Here is a 14,438-nt window from a genome sequence, read left to right as displayed (position 1 = left end):
GCCGATCGATCGGCACACCTCTAATTTCTGCGAACATAACCCTTGATTTGATTTAAATAAATCCTGAGAGTCTACCATCTGACTCCATACTTGTGATGCACCTATATTATCTATTTAAGATACAAAGTGTTTCTGCAGCCAGTTATTGAAGTTCAAACTTCTGGATTTAGTATTGCAATTTTTCTTTCTTATAAAACATTTAGTTTGTCCCACAAACATTCATGTACAATTCATGAAAAATATTTGAAATGTAAAACCAAACTCTGAGCAAACATTTCAATTGCACGTCTCCATGGCGTCACCAGAATGTTGAAGGCAGTGTAACATTCTGACGACATGTCACAAATCAAAACCCAAGCTGCAGAATTCCTTTTTACCGTCAGACAAACTCTGAACCTTTGAGAGAAACTGCACTTTTTTCCTCCCTGCGATTATCCCAATCGATCTGGTCAAGATTTTGCTATCTTCATGGCTTCTCCCAAGAGAACAAACTCCTTCATGCAGTGGCATGGAAACGAGAGGCGTGGCATTCACAGTAATGTAAGTAACAAATTTCCACTCCATTTGAAACTTTGTTGTTTGTTTTATTTAGATATAAATATTTTATTTAGATGGCTGATGTAATTTGAAAGCTTAAAACCAAAGTGTAAATGCTGCCTAGTTTACAAGAATTTACAATTTTAATAGCTTTTTCAAATTAAGACATTTTTGTTAAATGTAGAATTGCATTTAACTAGTTCAGTTATTTATGGTGTTATGAATTATTTAAATTGAGTAGTACTAATTGTTGCAAGTGATTGTTGTGAGCTGGATCTGTAAAAATTTGTTTCGCAGACCGCAGACGGCTGCAGCTACAACTCCCGGATGCTGGCGATGGAGAGAGTTCGGCATGCCGACAGCGTTGCCCTCATTGAGCGCATAGAAAGGCTGTGCGACTCTGTGACGACCAGGAACAGCGCTGTTCTGAAGAGACTGGGCCGCTCCATCCGGCGGAAACCCTCTCCCTCACTCCTGGCCTTCCGGCCAAAGTCATCCGAGTCCCCCTGGAGACGAGCGAGCATCAGGAAAACCTGCTACTTTCCTCCTATAAATGGGAAACAGAAAAGTGGCCCCAACAAGGCCCTGGATGAGCTGGCCTGTGAGATGACTGAAACTCTGGGCCGAGCTGGAAAGCCACGCCTCAAAGCTTTGGTTGGATCTGTGGACAGACTGAGCACCATGGACCCCCACATTCCCATTGAACTCACCTCCATTTCACTGAACCCATATCTGCCATTGAGGCTGCCTCCTCTTCCTCGTCTTCCTCCAGCCTCAGCAAATGGAGCATCTCGAATCCCGGTGAAAATCAAACGAGCTGGTTAGTTATAAAGTTGACCAGCAAACTTTACCTATAACAGCAGGCTAAGATGTTAAAACCCCTGAAATGTATCCAGTTGAGCTAACAGACTGTTTTTACTTTTGACAGAACCAGACCAGAATGTATCTGGATGCAAACAGCGTTCAGTTTCAGCCAAAGAGGAGCAGATGATGGAAAGAGGGAATCGGTTCCTACTTATCCACCAACTCCCATCTAAAGCTTCAGCTCCTCTTGGAGAGACTCTTAAAGTTTCTGCACTGACTCCTAAAATTGCACCTTCTCTTGCACCTCTGCCAGAAGTTGAATTGCTTCTTAAAGCAGCACCTCCTCCTTCTAAAGCTGCACCTCATAAATTTGCACCTCCTCGTAAAGATGCACTTCCTTCTACAGATGCACCCCTTCCCAAAGCGGCACCTCATCCTAAATCTGCACCTCATAAAGCGGCACCTCTTCATATAGTTGCACCTCCTCCCAAAATCGCTCCTTCTTTTACAGCTGCACCTCTTCCCAGAGCGGCACCTCATCCTAAATCTGCACCTCATAAAGCAGCACCTCTTCATATAGCTGCACCTCCTCCCAAAATTGCTCCTTCTTTTACAGCTGCACCTCATCCTAAATCTGCACCTCATAAAGCGGCACCTCTTCATATAGTTGCACCTCCTCCCAAAATCGTTCCTTCTTTTACAGCTGCACCTCTTCCCAAAGCGGCACCTCATCCTAAATCTGCACCTCATCCTAAAGTCACAATTCTTCATATAGCTGAGCCTCCTTCAAATGCTGCACCTCATCCTAAATCTGCACCTTCTCCTAAAATCATACCTCCTAAAGCAGCACCTCTTACAGCTGTATATCCTAACATCATTCCTCCTTTTACAGCTGCACTTCTTCGCAAAGCGGCACCTTGTCCTAAATCTGCACTGCCTCCTGAAGTTGTAGTTTTTCAGATAGTTGCACCTCCTTCAAATGCCGCACCTCCTAGAGCTGCACCTCTTCCCAAAGCAGCATCTCATCCTAAAGCCACACCTGCTAAAGTCGCACCTTCTAAAGTTCTGCCTCATCTTAAAGCCACACTTCTTCATATATCTGCACCTCCTAATGCTGCACCTCCTCCTAAAGCCCCACCTCTTAATACAGTGGCAGCTCTTTCCAAAGTGGTACCTCCTTCTAGTGCTGCCCCTTCCCCTAAAGTCACACCTTCCCCTAAAGTCACACCTCCTCCTACAGCCGCACCTCCTCCTACACCAATCTCTCGTCACAGAAGACGACATAAACGAACCATTCACCACCAGAGGTATCGCAGATAGGATGTGCCCTCTCTGCGTGGGACTTCCCAACAGTTGCATCTTTTCTCCTCCTTCCCACATTGTCCATAAATAATTCAGAAAAAGTTTGTAGTCTGCTGCCAATCAACTCCAGTGTTCAAAAGTGGGATCCTCAAAGTCCCAGTTTCACTTTTGATTTCAGTGGAAGCTTCCCAAAGAAGTAAAACTCAATGAAACCTGTTCCTCCTAAAACTGAAAACTGACATACAGAAGCAGCTGAATATGTTTGTAAAAGTGTTTTTGAGTTGTTGGGAAAGTTGCACTTAATAAAACCTTCATGCAATGTGTATTGTGTATTTGTTTCTCGAAACCTGGCTAAACTCAACATTTTAACATGTCACACAGAAAACGGAATATTTAAGACGAACATTTTATTGACAATGCTACACAGCAAATATTCACTAAACCAGTCTGTAAGAGGGGAAAGTATAAAAGGAAATGGGAACCACAGAAACTCGGCTCACTGACGATACAATTCTGCCTTAAGATTAAATGTCAGATTTCTTTCTGATCCACTGTAGATCTGAATGCTACATTAAGATGCTCTGATGAAGGAAGATGACTAAACACAACCATGTTTTTTCTTCAATGGGACGAAGCATGAGGGGAGAGGAAGGGAAAATATTAGACTGAAGAGAAACGTCTCTTACTGTTGTAGGCCATTCTGCACAGCATATCTACACTGTAATCTGTAAGGAGTCTATTTAGGTGCTGATGGTGCCCAACATTGGAAGTGACTTTTTTTTTTTTGCTTTATTAGTATTTACAGTTTTTCTTACTGTACATTTAGCTTTTTGTTGTATCCAGGAAAACAAAGGTTTTCTTTCCGCTTTCAAATCTCACAGGTGTTCATTTAGCCTCAGATTTTACAAATTTTGCCATCTAAAGACATCTTGTCCAGACCAAGCATCATTTTGTACCTGCCTAAAGAGCATTTTGAACTTATTCCCCCCTCACCCCACCACCTTCCCCTTATAGTCGGGAGTCTGAATTTCGCAAACCTTTGTCTCCATAGTCCTTAGGGTCAACATGTGGCAGTTGTCACAATACTCTGTCCAGTTACTCCAAAACTAAGCCTCTATTATTTCCATACCCACAGTTGTCATCTTCAAACTTTTGAATCTCCAGTTTAGACTTTGTCAATAGATTGGATATGGATTAGATGGGGACACAACACAACCTTGTGGTAGTCCAGTACTGATGATTTGAATGTGGTAATTTCAAAACAAGCATATGGTGAGGAAGTTGATGGCAGACTGGAACTTGGAGTCTGCTAGAGGTGCTTTGGATTGTTTTAACCTGCAATGTAAAAGGTTAAATGAAGTGTTGCGATACAAAATGGTGCCATCTGCTAAAAAATGTCTAATCACTTTTGTGTGCTCCTAGTGGATGTTTGTACCTGCAGCTAATACTGTAAATCATGTTTCTTTTGCACTGTTTATAACGCACTTTTACATTTAAAAAATGAAAAGGGTAACTTAATCGAGCTTTATTTGTCACAAGTTTACATGTACAGACCAGAAAATGTAGATTCTATGACAGTTTAAAATAAGACAAAAATAACTGGGCTAAAAGGCTGCCACGAGTGTTTGAAATGGTTGTCATGACAACATGTGGGTATGAAATGGGGTTCCAGTGTGTGAAGGAGTGAACGGTGTAAAACAGCTGTAACACCCAGATATTATCCAGCTAAGCCTGCCACAATAAACAATTCAATTAATTGTATTAATTAAAATGAGCTCCATAATTCCCATTCTGTTGATTGAAGGGCAGTTTTGTTTACAAAGACTTCATAATCCATTTCATTTATGGCTTTGGTTTTATGGAGTTTTTTATTTCTATTTTTTATTTTATTGTATAACCTTGCTTTATTTAAAATATCTTCCACTCCAGTGTTGTTCTTTACAAAAGTTAGTTATGCCATTATCAATTACTTGAAAATGATCTCAAAACAACAATATTATTTATCACAACAATTACTGGGGCAATTTATCATCCAGCAAAATTTGTAAATCATGACGGTCACAGAATGACTTTTGCACCTGGAGTGGACAGGAAGAGGACACACAATCAAAATGATCTCTAAAAGCGAATAAAGTGAACATCTCTTCTTCAGATGTGTAAAGGCGAGGACGGTCAGCTCCACGCCAACCTGCTGTGTGCGGTTAACGTGACGGAGCAGCCTGGGGGAACCCTGCCGGACCTGGAGAGCACCGACGAAGCAGTGAGGCTACTGAAGAGTCGGGCCAGCGACGGAGCGCCGTTCTTCCTGGCTGTGGGCTTTCACAAACCACACATACCTTTCAGGATCCCACAGGTACACAAGTTTTTATTTATGGCACAGCCTATGCAACACGACTTCTGTAAAACATGGAATTCATCAGAGTGGAAACGTACCTCATTAATCAGACTCAACCTGGCAGCAAGCTTCCTGATGAATTGGTTTTAATTGAGCAGCTTCTGATGCATTCACCGACTTCACGTCCTCACATAAACATCTCCCAACACATGCTGCTGTTATTGATTTTGATCATGTTGAGCAGCTGGGAGAGACTGATGTGATAACATGCTAAATAGGAACATTTGCAAATTTAGTTTATGCAGTGGATTGTGTAAAACGACAGTCTGTGGCAAATTGAACATTTTAGCTGTGCATTGTCAGATGTTGGCTTAATGCAGCTGCATATCAAAGATATGGCTTCTCCTGTCTGATCCTCCTTGTGTCAAAGCTGAAACTGTGTAGTTAAAGTAAAAATGGAATTGATCTGGTGTTGAATTTGCTTGTGAAAGAAGAGCTTACAGATTGTTTGGTGTTAGTTCGTAATGCTATGAGATTAAACAGTGTTTCATATCCCTATTTATACTTGTTGCACTGCTGCTACAATTTTTATGCATTTATTGGGATTTTATATGCCATAGTGTGTAATATTTATGAAACTTGAAGTAAAATGTTGGTTTCGAGGTTTTTCAAACTAATAAAAACAGAGGAATTTGCTTTTGCCCTAAATTAAAAATCTATTTCAGCCACTTATAGGTCTACTGTTAAAAATCAGAAAGGATGGATCAGGGATTAAATTTGGAAGTTTAAAGCAGAGTTAAGTCATGGAAAACTATCCAAAGATTTTATGAAATGCAACCAAGTCATCGGAAAATGGAAATCCAAACCTATCAAAACATGGCCGCCATCTTAACTGTAGTAAACGCAGCTGTTACCCTTATGAGTTTTCTCAATAATAAAGCTGTTGTTCAAAAATCTGTTTCCCTCAAACATATAGGAGGCATGGCAAATGTGTAAAAGAAGCTGCTTTGGTCAGAAGAAGCCAAATTTGGCTCAAAAAAGGCAAAAAATGAACTGCTTAACTCCCAAAACACACCCTTCTACGTTAATGCAAGGTGGGGGCTGCATCATGCTATAGGGATGCTTTTTCTTCAGCAGGGTCAAAAAAAGTTTATTGGGGATAAGAAAATGTTTGGAACTACACATGAAAAAATTGATGTCTAAGTGGCCTAATCAAAGTCCAGACCTAGCTCCATCTCTGAATCTGAGCTTGTTTTCATAAAAATTTCAGTCTCTACATGTGAAGAGACTTTAAGTGGCAACTGAAGTGAAAGGTGGTTCTGATCAGTATCAGCTCAGCCTGTATTAATCATTCATGCATTTTGCAAAATGATCAATTAAATCTCAGTTTTAATGAGATCTTGCTGCGTTTGACTGGCTGCAGTCGTCGTTCTGGTCCAGTCTGTGTAATGCATGGCACAAGGACAGCAATTCAGTCGCTCTGAATCGGATTCATTATAAACAATTCAGTCGGTCCCCCAGCCCCTAAATGAGCAGGCTGTTGTTGGCACAAATACGGCTGAGTGGGAGAGGTGGGGGAGGTTATTGTCCTGTGAGAGGAGGCAGTTTTGCTTAAGTATGTTTTGGACAAATGCTCCCAAATCCTAGACAAAAGCAGACACAAAGCCTTTGTAAATAGTGTTGGGGAAATGAGGAGAAATAATGGCTGATAGGAAAAAGAGAATAAGCATGGAAAAATAGCGTTTTGGGATAACCACTGAGTCCAAACAAGGAAAGAAAAGGAAAGTCGAGAAAACGAGAGGTACTGGTCAGGAGTTGACGGCATTGATTCTTGGAAATCTTTGGTATGTTTTATTTAGAAATCTTCAAATGGCTTCATGGAGGCATTTTGTTGGTGCTAGTTGGTAGTATTCATTTTTAGATTAGCGGTAGTGAATAATTTAATGGTAAACATTGGAAGTAGATATTTCCATCTTTAGACAGACTGTCTCTTTGTGGTGGTTTTATCCATGTTTAACACTTGAATGCCCTTCAATGTTCCAGGAGTACCTGAGCCTGTACCCCTTAGATGAAATGCCTTTGGCCCCTGACCCAGATGTTCCTAAGCTCCTTCCTCCTGTAGCCTACAACCCCTGGACCGATGTGAGAAAGAGGGAGGACGTTCAGAAACTAAATGTCAGCTTTCCATACGGACCAATTCCTAAAGACTTCCAGGTAAAAAAACACAAACCTTTCAATCTCTGACGATGGTGTGCTCCTTCTTCATCAATAAGGAAGTACAACAGTGTTGCTCTGCCATGTCTTCCAGCGGCGTATCCGTCAGCACTACTACGCCGCTGTGTCTTACATGGACGCTCAAGTTGGGAGGCTTCTCAGCACTCTTGATGCTCTTGGGTTGACTGACAGCACAATGGTGGTTTTCACATCTGATCATGGTTAGACTTTTATGCCCCAAAATTTGTGTTTTCTTATTATCTGGAGCTTAACAGGCATCTCTCATACAGATGTAGCAGGTTTACTTGCACACCCTAGTGAAGATGTGTAGAAACTGTAAAAGTGATCTTTTACCTCTTTTCTGGTCTTCACCTGTGATTTTTCACAAGGTTGGATCAGATGAAGAAAGGGATCTATGGATATTTCTCTTGGCACTTTTAGATCAGGGGTCTCCAACCCTGGTTCTGGAGATCTGCTATCCTACAGGTTTCGGATGCAACCCTCCTCCAAACACACCTGCATAAAATGAACTTGTTACCAGGCCTTTGCTAAACGTTATGGCATGGTGAAGAGGTAATTCACTCATTTGATCCAGCTGGGTTGGAATTAGGACGGTATAAACCAGAACCTTGTTGTTCCCTTTGCTTCGTCCAGAGGGTCTAGGCTCTATTGAGAAACGATTGCCTCCTAAAGGCACGCACTTGTCAAGATACGTTTGTACCCCAGGTAAATATAAGGTAATTGATTTACTATTTAAAGTTCACGGAGGCCATTAACGGGTAATAAATAAACAAAAGAATAGTTACATTTATTTAACTAGAAGTCATGGAAGATTTAGTTTAAAATTATTTTTTAATGCAAGATTTTTTCTACTAGAAATAAAGCTGGATTTTTCTGAGGATATGCTACAATGAAATAAATGTATTTTAAGATCTTCTACACATCTTCATAAGCGGTGTCAGTAAATCGTTTCCTCCCTGAACACTTTTAAGATGTTCCACTCAATAATGACTTGCTGCAGTTCCTTTTGACCACCAGATGGCAGTGTTGTGACGGCAAATATCTTGTCATATAAAACTGCTGCTCTTTGTTCGCATTACTTCCCATCTTTAACAGCTGTTGTCCTTTTTTTTTTCTTTTGACAAACCTAAATTAATGTAAACATTTATGTGGCGGATGATGTGGAAAAAGTTGTACAAATATAATTAGTTCTTTTATTTGTGCTATGTTTCATCTTCACCTCTGTCACATCAGCGCTTTTTAATCCAAAACCTCAAATTGTTCCCCCTCTTCTTAAAACAGGTTGGTCGTTAGGCGAACACGGCGAGTGGGCTAAATACTCCAATTTTGACGTGGTGACGCGTGTTCCCCTCATCATGTTTGTCCCTGGGGTCACAGCCTCCTACAGCTCTCCAGGAGAGTCTACCTTCCCCTTTATTGATGTTTTAACCCAACCAGAGTACAGCTTCACAAGTAAGAACCGTCTGCTGGCAAAACCTTTTTAATGCCTATAAAAGTATCTGCTTTCCACAGCCTTAGTGCATATTTAAACAGAAAACTTGTGGGGTTTTAAGTGCTCTCATAAAGCTTGTTAAAACATTTTCTAATGTACCCATTAAACTTTTTAATGAAGTCGTCAATGTACACAGGGGGCTTGAAAGAAACGCATTTAGACATGGATACTCTTAGATATTTTGCCTAAGGATAGTTTTTTTTTCTGCAAGTAAAAGTGGTGCAATGGTGATGAAATTCAAGTACATTAAATAACACATTTTCGGGGTACCTTCGCTGTCTTTGCTGGCTGTGGATGGTTAAAACTTCAACTGTATGACTTTGTATTTAAATTTTTCTTTGCTCCCAGATGCCAGAGTTATCCAAACCACGGTGGAGCTGGTGGATATTTTTCCTACAGTTTCTTGCATGGCCGGCCTCCCAGCACTTGAGGAATGTCCTGATGTTTCTTTCCAGGTATAAAAACCCAAATAAGTAAATTTATCCAACACAAGATGAGCTCAGAGTATCCAGGTATCAGGTTTGAGGTTTCATACTACAGATTTAACAGCTCAGATTGGAGATTGAGCTTTTTAATTATGGATGTTTTTACCTGGCTTAATATTATACATTAAGCAATTTTAAGCCAAATTATTGCACAACACAGATTCTTTTAGGTTTATCTGGATGGTAACTTTTTTTAATCAATCACATATAGCAGGCAGTTAAATATTGAGCATAAATGTGTCATTGATACACTTTTCTTGCTACTGAGAAGGAAATGTTCTGGAAAAAAATGTTAAGAAAAGTAACGATTGGCTTTTCCTGTGCCAAAACTGATGATGTACAGTCAGTGCATTTACTGACATGGAACATCTGCAATATAGTTGATCCATTTTTCAAAAAGCCCTCAACCTTGTTCTGATTTGAAATATTGCAAGAAAATTGACATTCGTGAGAGAAAGGCTTTAGAAAAAGGAAGGCTACTCTAGCCCAACCCTGCTTGATGTAAATGATGCTAATCACAGCTGAATTAACTCAGACCATAAAGCTGGAACTGACTTTTTTTTTAAATATTTTAAAATAAAAAACCTTTTTTTTTTTTTTTTTTTTTTACAGTTGAGTTCTACTTTTTCCTTCGTTAATAATATTAGCATGATGATGTAGAAATAAGTTTTCCAGATATTTTGGGAATCTCTGAAAATAGCTTTTATTTCCAGCTATTGAATGATTTTAATAAAAAACAAAAACAAAGAGCTGGCCGATAATCTGGAAAATCCACTGTTGTGGTTCCAACATACACATCTTATTTATGGCTTTGGTTGTGTGTGGTTTTTATTTCCATTTATGGATTTAAAATATTTTACAGATCCTGTGTAAAGTATTTTTTTCTAAAAGTTTCTTGGTCCTTGAGATGGTGAAGCTACATTATTATGCTGTTATCAAGATATTACTTGAAAATGGACTCAAAAACAACATCATGGTTTCTCACGATAATTACTGGGACATTTTATTGTCCAGTATAATCAGTTGTAGCTGCAGGCCGAGTGTTTTACTGCCCTCTGCTCTGTTTCAGGTGGAGCTGTGCACAGCAGGAAGGAACCTGGTAGACACGTTTTACCAGATAGAACGAGGGATGATCCCTGAACGCATAGCTTTCAGCCAATACCCTCGTCCGGCTGACACCCCGCAGGTACAAAACGCCACGTAAAGTTTCATCACGATGGTGAAATTAGTTAGTCTAAAAAAAGATGTAGAGATATAGTGTAAAATTGTTAATATAATGTATACTGTCACATGTATTTTGATATATTGAAAAATAGTTTAAAGTATAAAAAGAATAGTGTAAAGTGTGATTTGTTCAAAATAATCATTATCACAACAGTGTCACAAAATATGGTGGTATAATTCTAATCTCGCCCCTGACCTATACCCTCTGTTTGTACCCGGGCTGCTTCCTCTGTTCTCTCCAGAGCCGTGAAGATGGAACAGCCTGATGCTTGATACAATGACTAGGCAGCTGTGCAGAGAAATGTCCTCAGATAAAAAAAAACAAAAAACACATCATTGCTCTAAATTCTTCTTTTAGAACAACTCTGACCTTCCTGATCTCAAAGACATCAAGGTGATGGGTTACTCGATGCGTAACTGGATCTACAGATACACCCTGTGGCTTGGCTTTGATCCCAGAAGCTTCCAGGTGGGTGTGACGCATCCAAGACTCTCGCGCCATAACAGCTTTCTCCTATCTGCCTCTTGTCTTCTCTTCTAAACGGGTTGGGTTCTGCCTGGGGAGTTGAGCGCGATGGGTCCGTCCATCTTGTGCGTCTCAGACTTATCCCGTGTCAAAAAGTGGCTTATGTTTGTCTTTATTGCTCATTCGTCTCTCAATCTAGGTGAACCTGTCGGATGTTCATGCAGGGGAGCTGTACATATTGTCAGTCGACCCCGAGGAGGATGAGAACGTCTACAAGAAACTGGACCACAATATGGTGACGAAGAAGATGGCCAGCCTTCCTCCTGTACGTTTTAATTGGCTTCAGTAACTAATCTTTTGGGGGTTTTTCTGAATAGTTTTTAGTTACTCTACTTATTTTTCAGGACATGAGTCTGCAGACAAGAATGAGGCTCCAGCTCCATTACCACACAGCAGGACTGAAGACAGACAGAGGGAAGGTGTGACGTGCATTAAACACAACAGATGGACTCACTGGGACAAGCTCAAAGGGAATATAGCTGCCTGAAAGGGAAAAACACTGCGTGTCATATATATATATATATATATATATATATATATATATATATATATATATATATATATAAATCTTGCACTATGTTTCAGGTTTTTTTTTTACTTTGTTTGGTTTATGTTCCTAATTAAAAATGTTAAAACTTTACTTTTCACAAAGTAATTACTATTCCACAAAATAATCACCTTTTTCACGACAAGACTCCATCATGGCTGGATGATGTGGCTGAAAAAATGTATTGAGATATAAAGGTTTCATATCAGTTTATCGATTATTGATCAGGGTTTGGTTTTAATATCTGATAGACTGCCAAACTGGCAGCATGACCTTTTCTGTTTTAGCCACATTTTTCACTCCTCGCCATTTTATTTTCATTTTTATTTTTAAGCAGTTTTTGAGGCATGATGGCAAAACGTGAAACTGCTGCTGCGCCAGTTTCTCAGCAGGTTGTTGCTAGGTAACCACTGAGTGAGTGAGTTGATGCCACCAGCCTTTCTTAGCTGGCAGTGAGAGGCTGAGCGGCTTAAGCCTTTCCTCTGCCTGCGTCGCCCAGGATGCTGAAACTTTACTGACATACCAACATGTTTTATCTTATTTGGTGCCACTGGAATCCTCACATCACACAACATGACAGATTAACAGCTGCTGCTGCACAAACCGCCTTGCACAATCACTGGCTGCTATATGGAACGCATGCAAATTGACTTTATCCATGACAATAACATGGAAATCAATAAAAATAAAGGTAATGGGATTACCAATTAAAACAGAAGTGGGTTGGATACTTACCATTATGGCACATGTGGCAGGTTATAAATGTTAAAATGGTACTAAAAGTGTTTTAGAAACAAGATTCAGTCACACAATCCCAACTGCTGTTGATGGTTTCTACTCTAAATGGGACCACCAGTAAATGTTTTTTGGTAAAATCATTATGGAGGTGAATATTGTAAAAAAATCTCTGGTTTTCAGCTGCTAATAAGTTCAGGCTTTGAGTAATCTGCATTTCCATTGCAAATTCAAATCAATCTTCGTCATCATATAGAAGCATCATATACTGGTTTCAGTGTAGCCCATCCAAAAAACAAACATGAGGAGACGGGAGCCTGAGGCTGCGGCCATCAAGAGGTGCTTCCACATGATGCCTGTTCCTTAGGTGAGAATATCAACATCAGGGTTTTTCTGTCTTGAGTGCAAAACTGGGTTGATATTCCACTAATGTCGAAAAATCTCAATTTTGTAATGGCGGTGTTTCCATTAAGTAACTCCGTTAAAATTACACGTGACTAAGCTTGTTCATGTGATGAGTCATTAATTATATACCACGGCATCATCCTGTTGTCGTCTTCGTGGTTTTTGGCTGTAGAAACATCCGGTTGTTGATCATGTGATGCGAAAACGTGTTTCTGTTGCAGTTTTATGAAATGCACTAATTTAGATACAGCTGAAAAAAAACCTCATCCTTGTGCCAAAACTTAACCAAACATGAGATTGCTGTTTTTCCATTGAGCAAATTTATTTTCAAAATTCCAATTTGCTTAGTTGTGTGGTCAATGGAAACACAGCTTTTGTTCTGAGCCAACTTCATGGAGAAAGATGGAGATGAATGTAATGGTGTAAACCAGACTGAACCAGTAGACTCCCAGTACCAACTGTTTTTAGTTGACTGGTTCTGGTGGTGATGTCTCTTATTTGTATTAAACTCTTGAAACGGGAAGTAGGGAACCTTGGTAACAAACTGGGCTTGACGTTGCCTCATGAAGGATTTCAGATTTAAATAAATTTCCCTCTGAAAAAAAAATCCCAACAGGTTTTTCCTTTTATAGCACCCAGTCCTCCTCAGGTAACCTTTTAAATAAAGTCTTTTCCTTTCTGCCACAACAGCTGAGGGCGACTTGCACATCCTGTACTGTCGCCATACACTTTGACATTTTCGCTTTCACTTATGGCCGTTTCCCCCACAGTTGGTTCAGATTTAATTCGGGACCTGGAATGAACCGAGCAAAAAGCCACCGCCATAAAACCGTAATGCAAATGAAACGGAGTGTAGCTGCGTTTTTACTGCTGCTGCTGCTGCTGCAGCGCCCGACGATTTTTTGCTGTGGCCATTTAGAAGAAAGCAATTTCAGCTTTAATTTGGGGTCTGATGATGAATGAAGAGGATTTACTCAGTCAGCTTCTTGCAGTCTGCAGCACCGGCTTCTCTTAAAGGGATCTGAGTGAATTCTGGATCACAGGTCGGATTCTGACGGGATGAGAAAAAAAACCCAAAAAACCCTGAAGTACTGTTGTGTGGTTTTATATTTTGATTTCATATTTAACACCTCAAAAACATCATGTTTGTCTGTGTTAAAGAACCTCTGGGAAGGAAAATACCGCTTTCTGGAACTGGCAGTCTTTTTCTGTTTCTCTGACTTTTTATAACCAACTATTAAAAACATTGTAATTTCATCTAAAAACATGGTGTGAGTCTCGTCTCACGCCTTTTTAAAATCTCCTGGCACTCATGCAGAACCATTTGCCTGAAATGAAGTACGTGTTAAAGATGAAAAGATAAAAAAAAAACACAAAAAAACCATGGCAGCACTTTATATCTATTCCCTGCCAGTTTCACCACTTCCAAATATCATTCTCAGTTTGTTTTTCTTTTTCCTTTATTTCAGATTTTTGGATTCCTTTTACCTCCGAGTATCTCAGCCTTTTGGCTCATCTTGTGCGTTTGCTTCAGTAAAACATCAGTGTTTTTGAGGTTTAAATTTTAAAACTAACGAGCATCTTTTCCTGCTGTCCAATTTCTTATTAGATCCTTTGGGATGCAGTTGGAGCAAACAGTTACATTCAACAAAACATTTTTCAGTACAGAAACATGGACTTAATGAACTGTTTGTTTAGGATCCCAGTTAGCTGGGGGTCCATAGAAAATTATTTCTAGAGGGTCCTAGAAATCATTCAAATATATCTCTGGTAAAAATATTAACTACAATACATACAAAATGTTAAATTAA

At 39.8% G+C, this 14,438-nt stretch overlaps 1 protein-coding gene and 1 long non-coding RNA gene across 3 annotated transcripts in view; one reads left to right on the top strand and one right to left on the bottom strand.

Moving 5' to 3' along the window:
• ids (iduronate 2-sulfatase) overlaps positions 1-11,477 on the top strand; it is an 18,605-nt gene extending 7,128 nt beyond the window's left edge. For both annotated transcript variants that reach the window (XM_015049582.1, XM_015049581.1), the window contains 9 exons: positions 4,796-4,996; positions 7,022-7,192; positions 7,287-7,413; positions 8,495-8,665; positions 9,054-9,160; positions 10,260-10,376; positions 10,773-10,883; positions 11,080-11,205; positions 11,285-11,477. In XM_015049582.1, coding sequence (XP_014905068.1) covers positions 4,796-4,996; positions 7,022-7,192; positions 7,287-7,413; positions 8,495-8,665; positions 9,054-9,160; positions 10,260-10,376; positions 10,773-10,883; positions 11,080-11,205; positions 11,285-11,365 — 1,212 coding nt within the window. In that variant the 3' untranslated portion in view covers positions 11,366-11,477. The remainder of the gene's footprint in view (positions 1-4,795; positions 4,997-7,021; positions 7,193-7,286; positions 7,414-8,494; positions 8,666-9,053; positions 9,161-10,259; positions 10,377-10,772; positions 10,884-11,079; positions 11,206-11,284) is intronic.
• LOC106957968 (uncharacterized) lies at positions 1,743-2,551 on the bottom strand. Its single transcript, XR_001427068.1, has 3 exons — positions 1,964-2,551; positions 1,877-1,894; positions 1,743-1,789 (listed from the first exon to the last, which is right to left on the bottom strand). It is a non-coding gene; the product is annotated as an uncharacterized LOC106957968 (long non-coding RNA).
• Positions 11,478-14,438: the final 2,961 nt, after the last annotated feature.

Source organism: Poecilia latipinna, unplaced genomic scaffold (genome assembly GCF_001443285.1).
Source record: "Poecilia latipinna isolate Pla-1442-1.1 unplaced genomic scaffold, P_latipinna-1.0 Scaffold951, whole genome shotgun sequence".
In the NCBI taxonomy this organism is placed as follows: domain Eukaryota; kingdom Metazoa; phylum Chordata; class Actinopteri; order Cyprinodontiformes; family Poeciliidae; genus Poecilia; species Poecilia latipinna.
The sequence above is the reverse complement of the archived record's forward strand: the minus strand, read 5'-3'. Positions and strand labels throughout refer to the sequence as shown.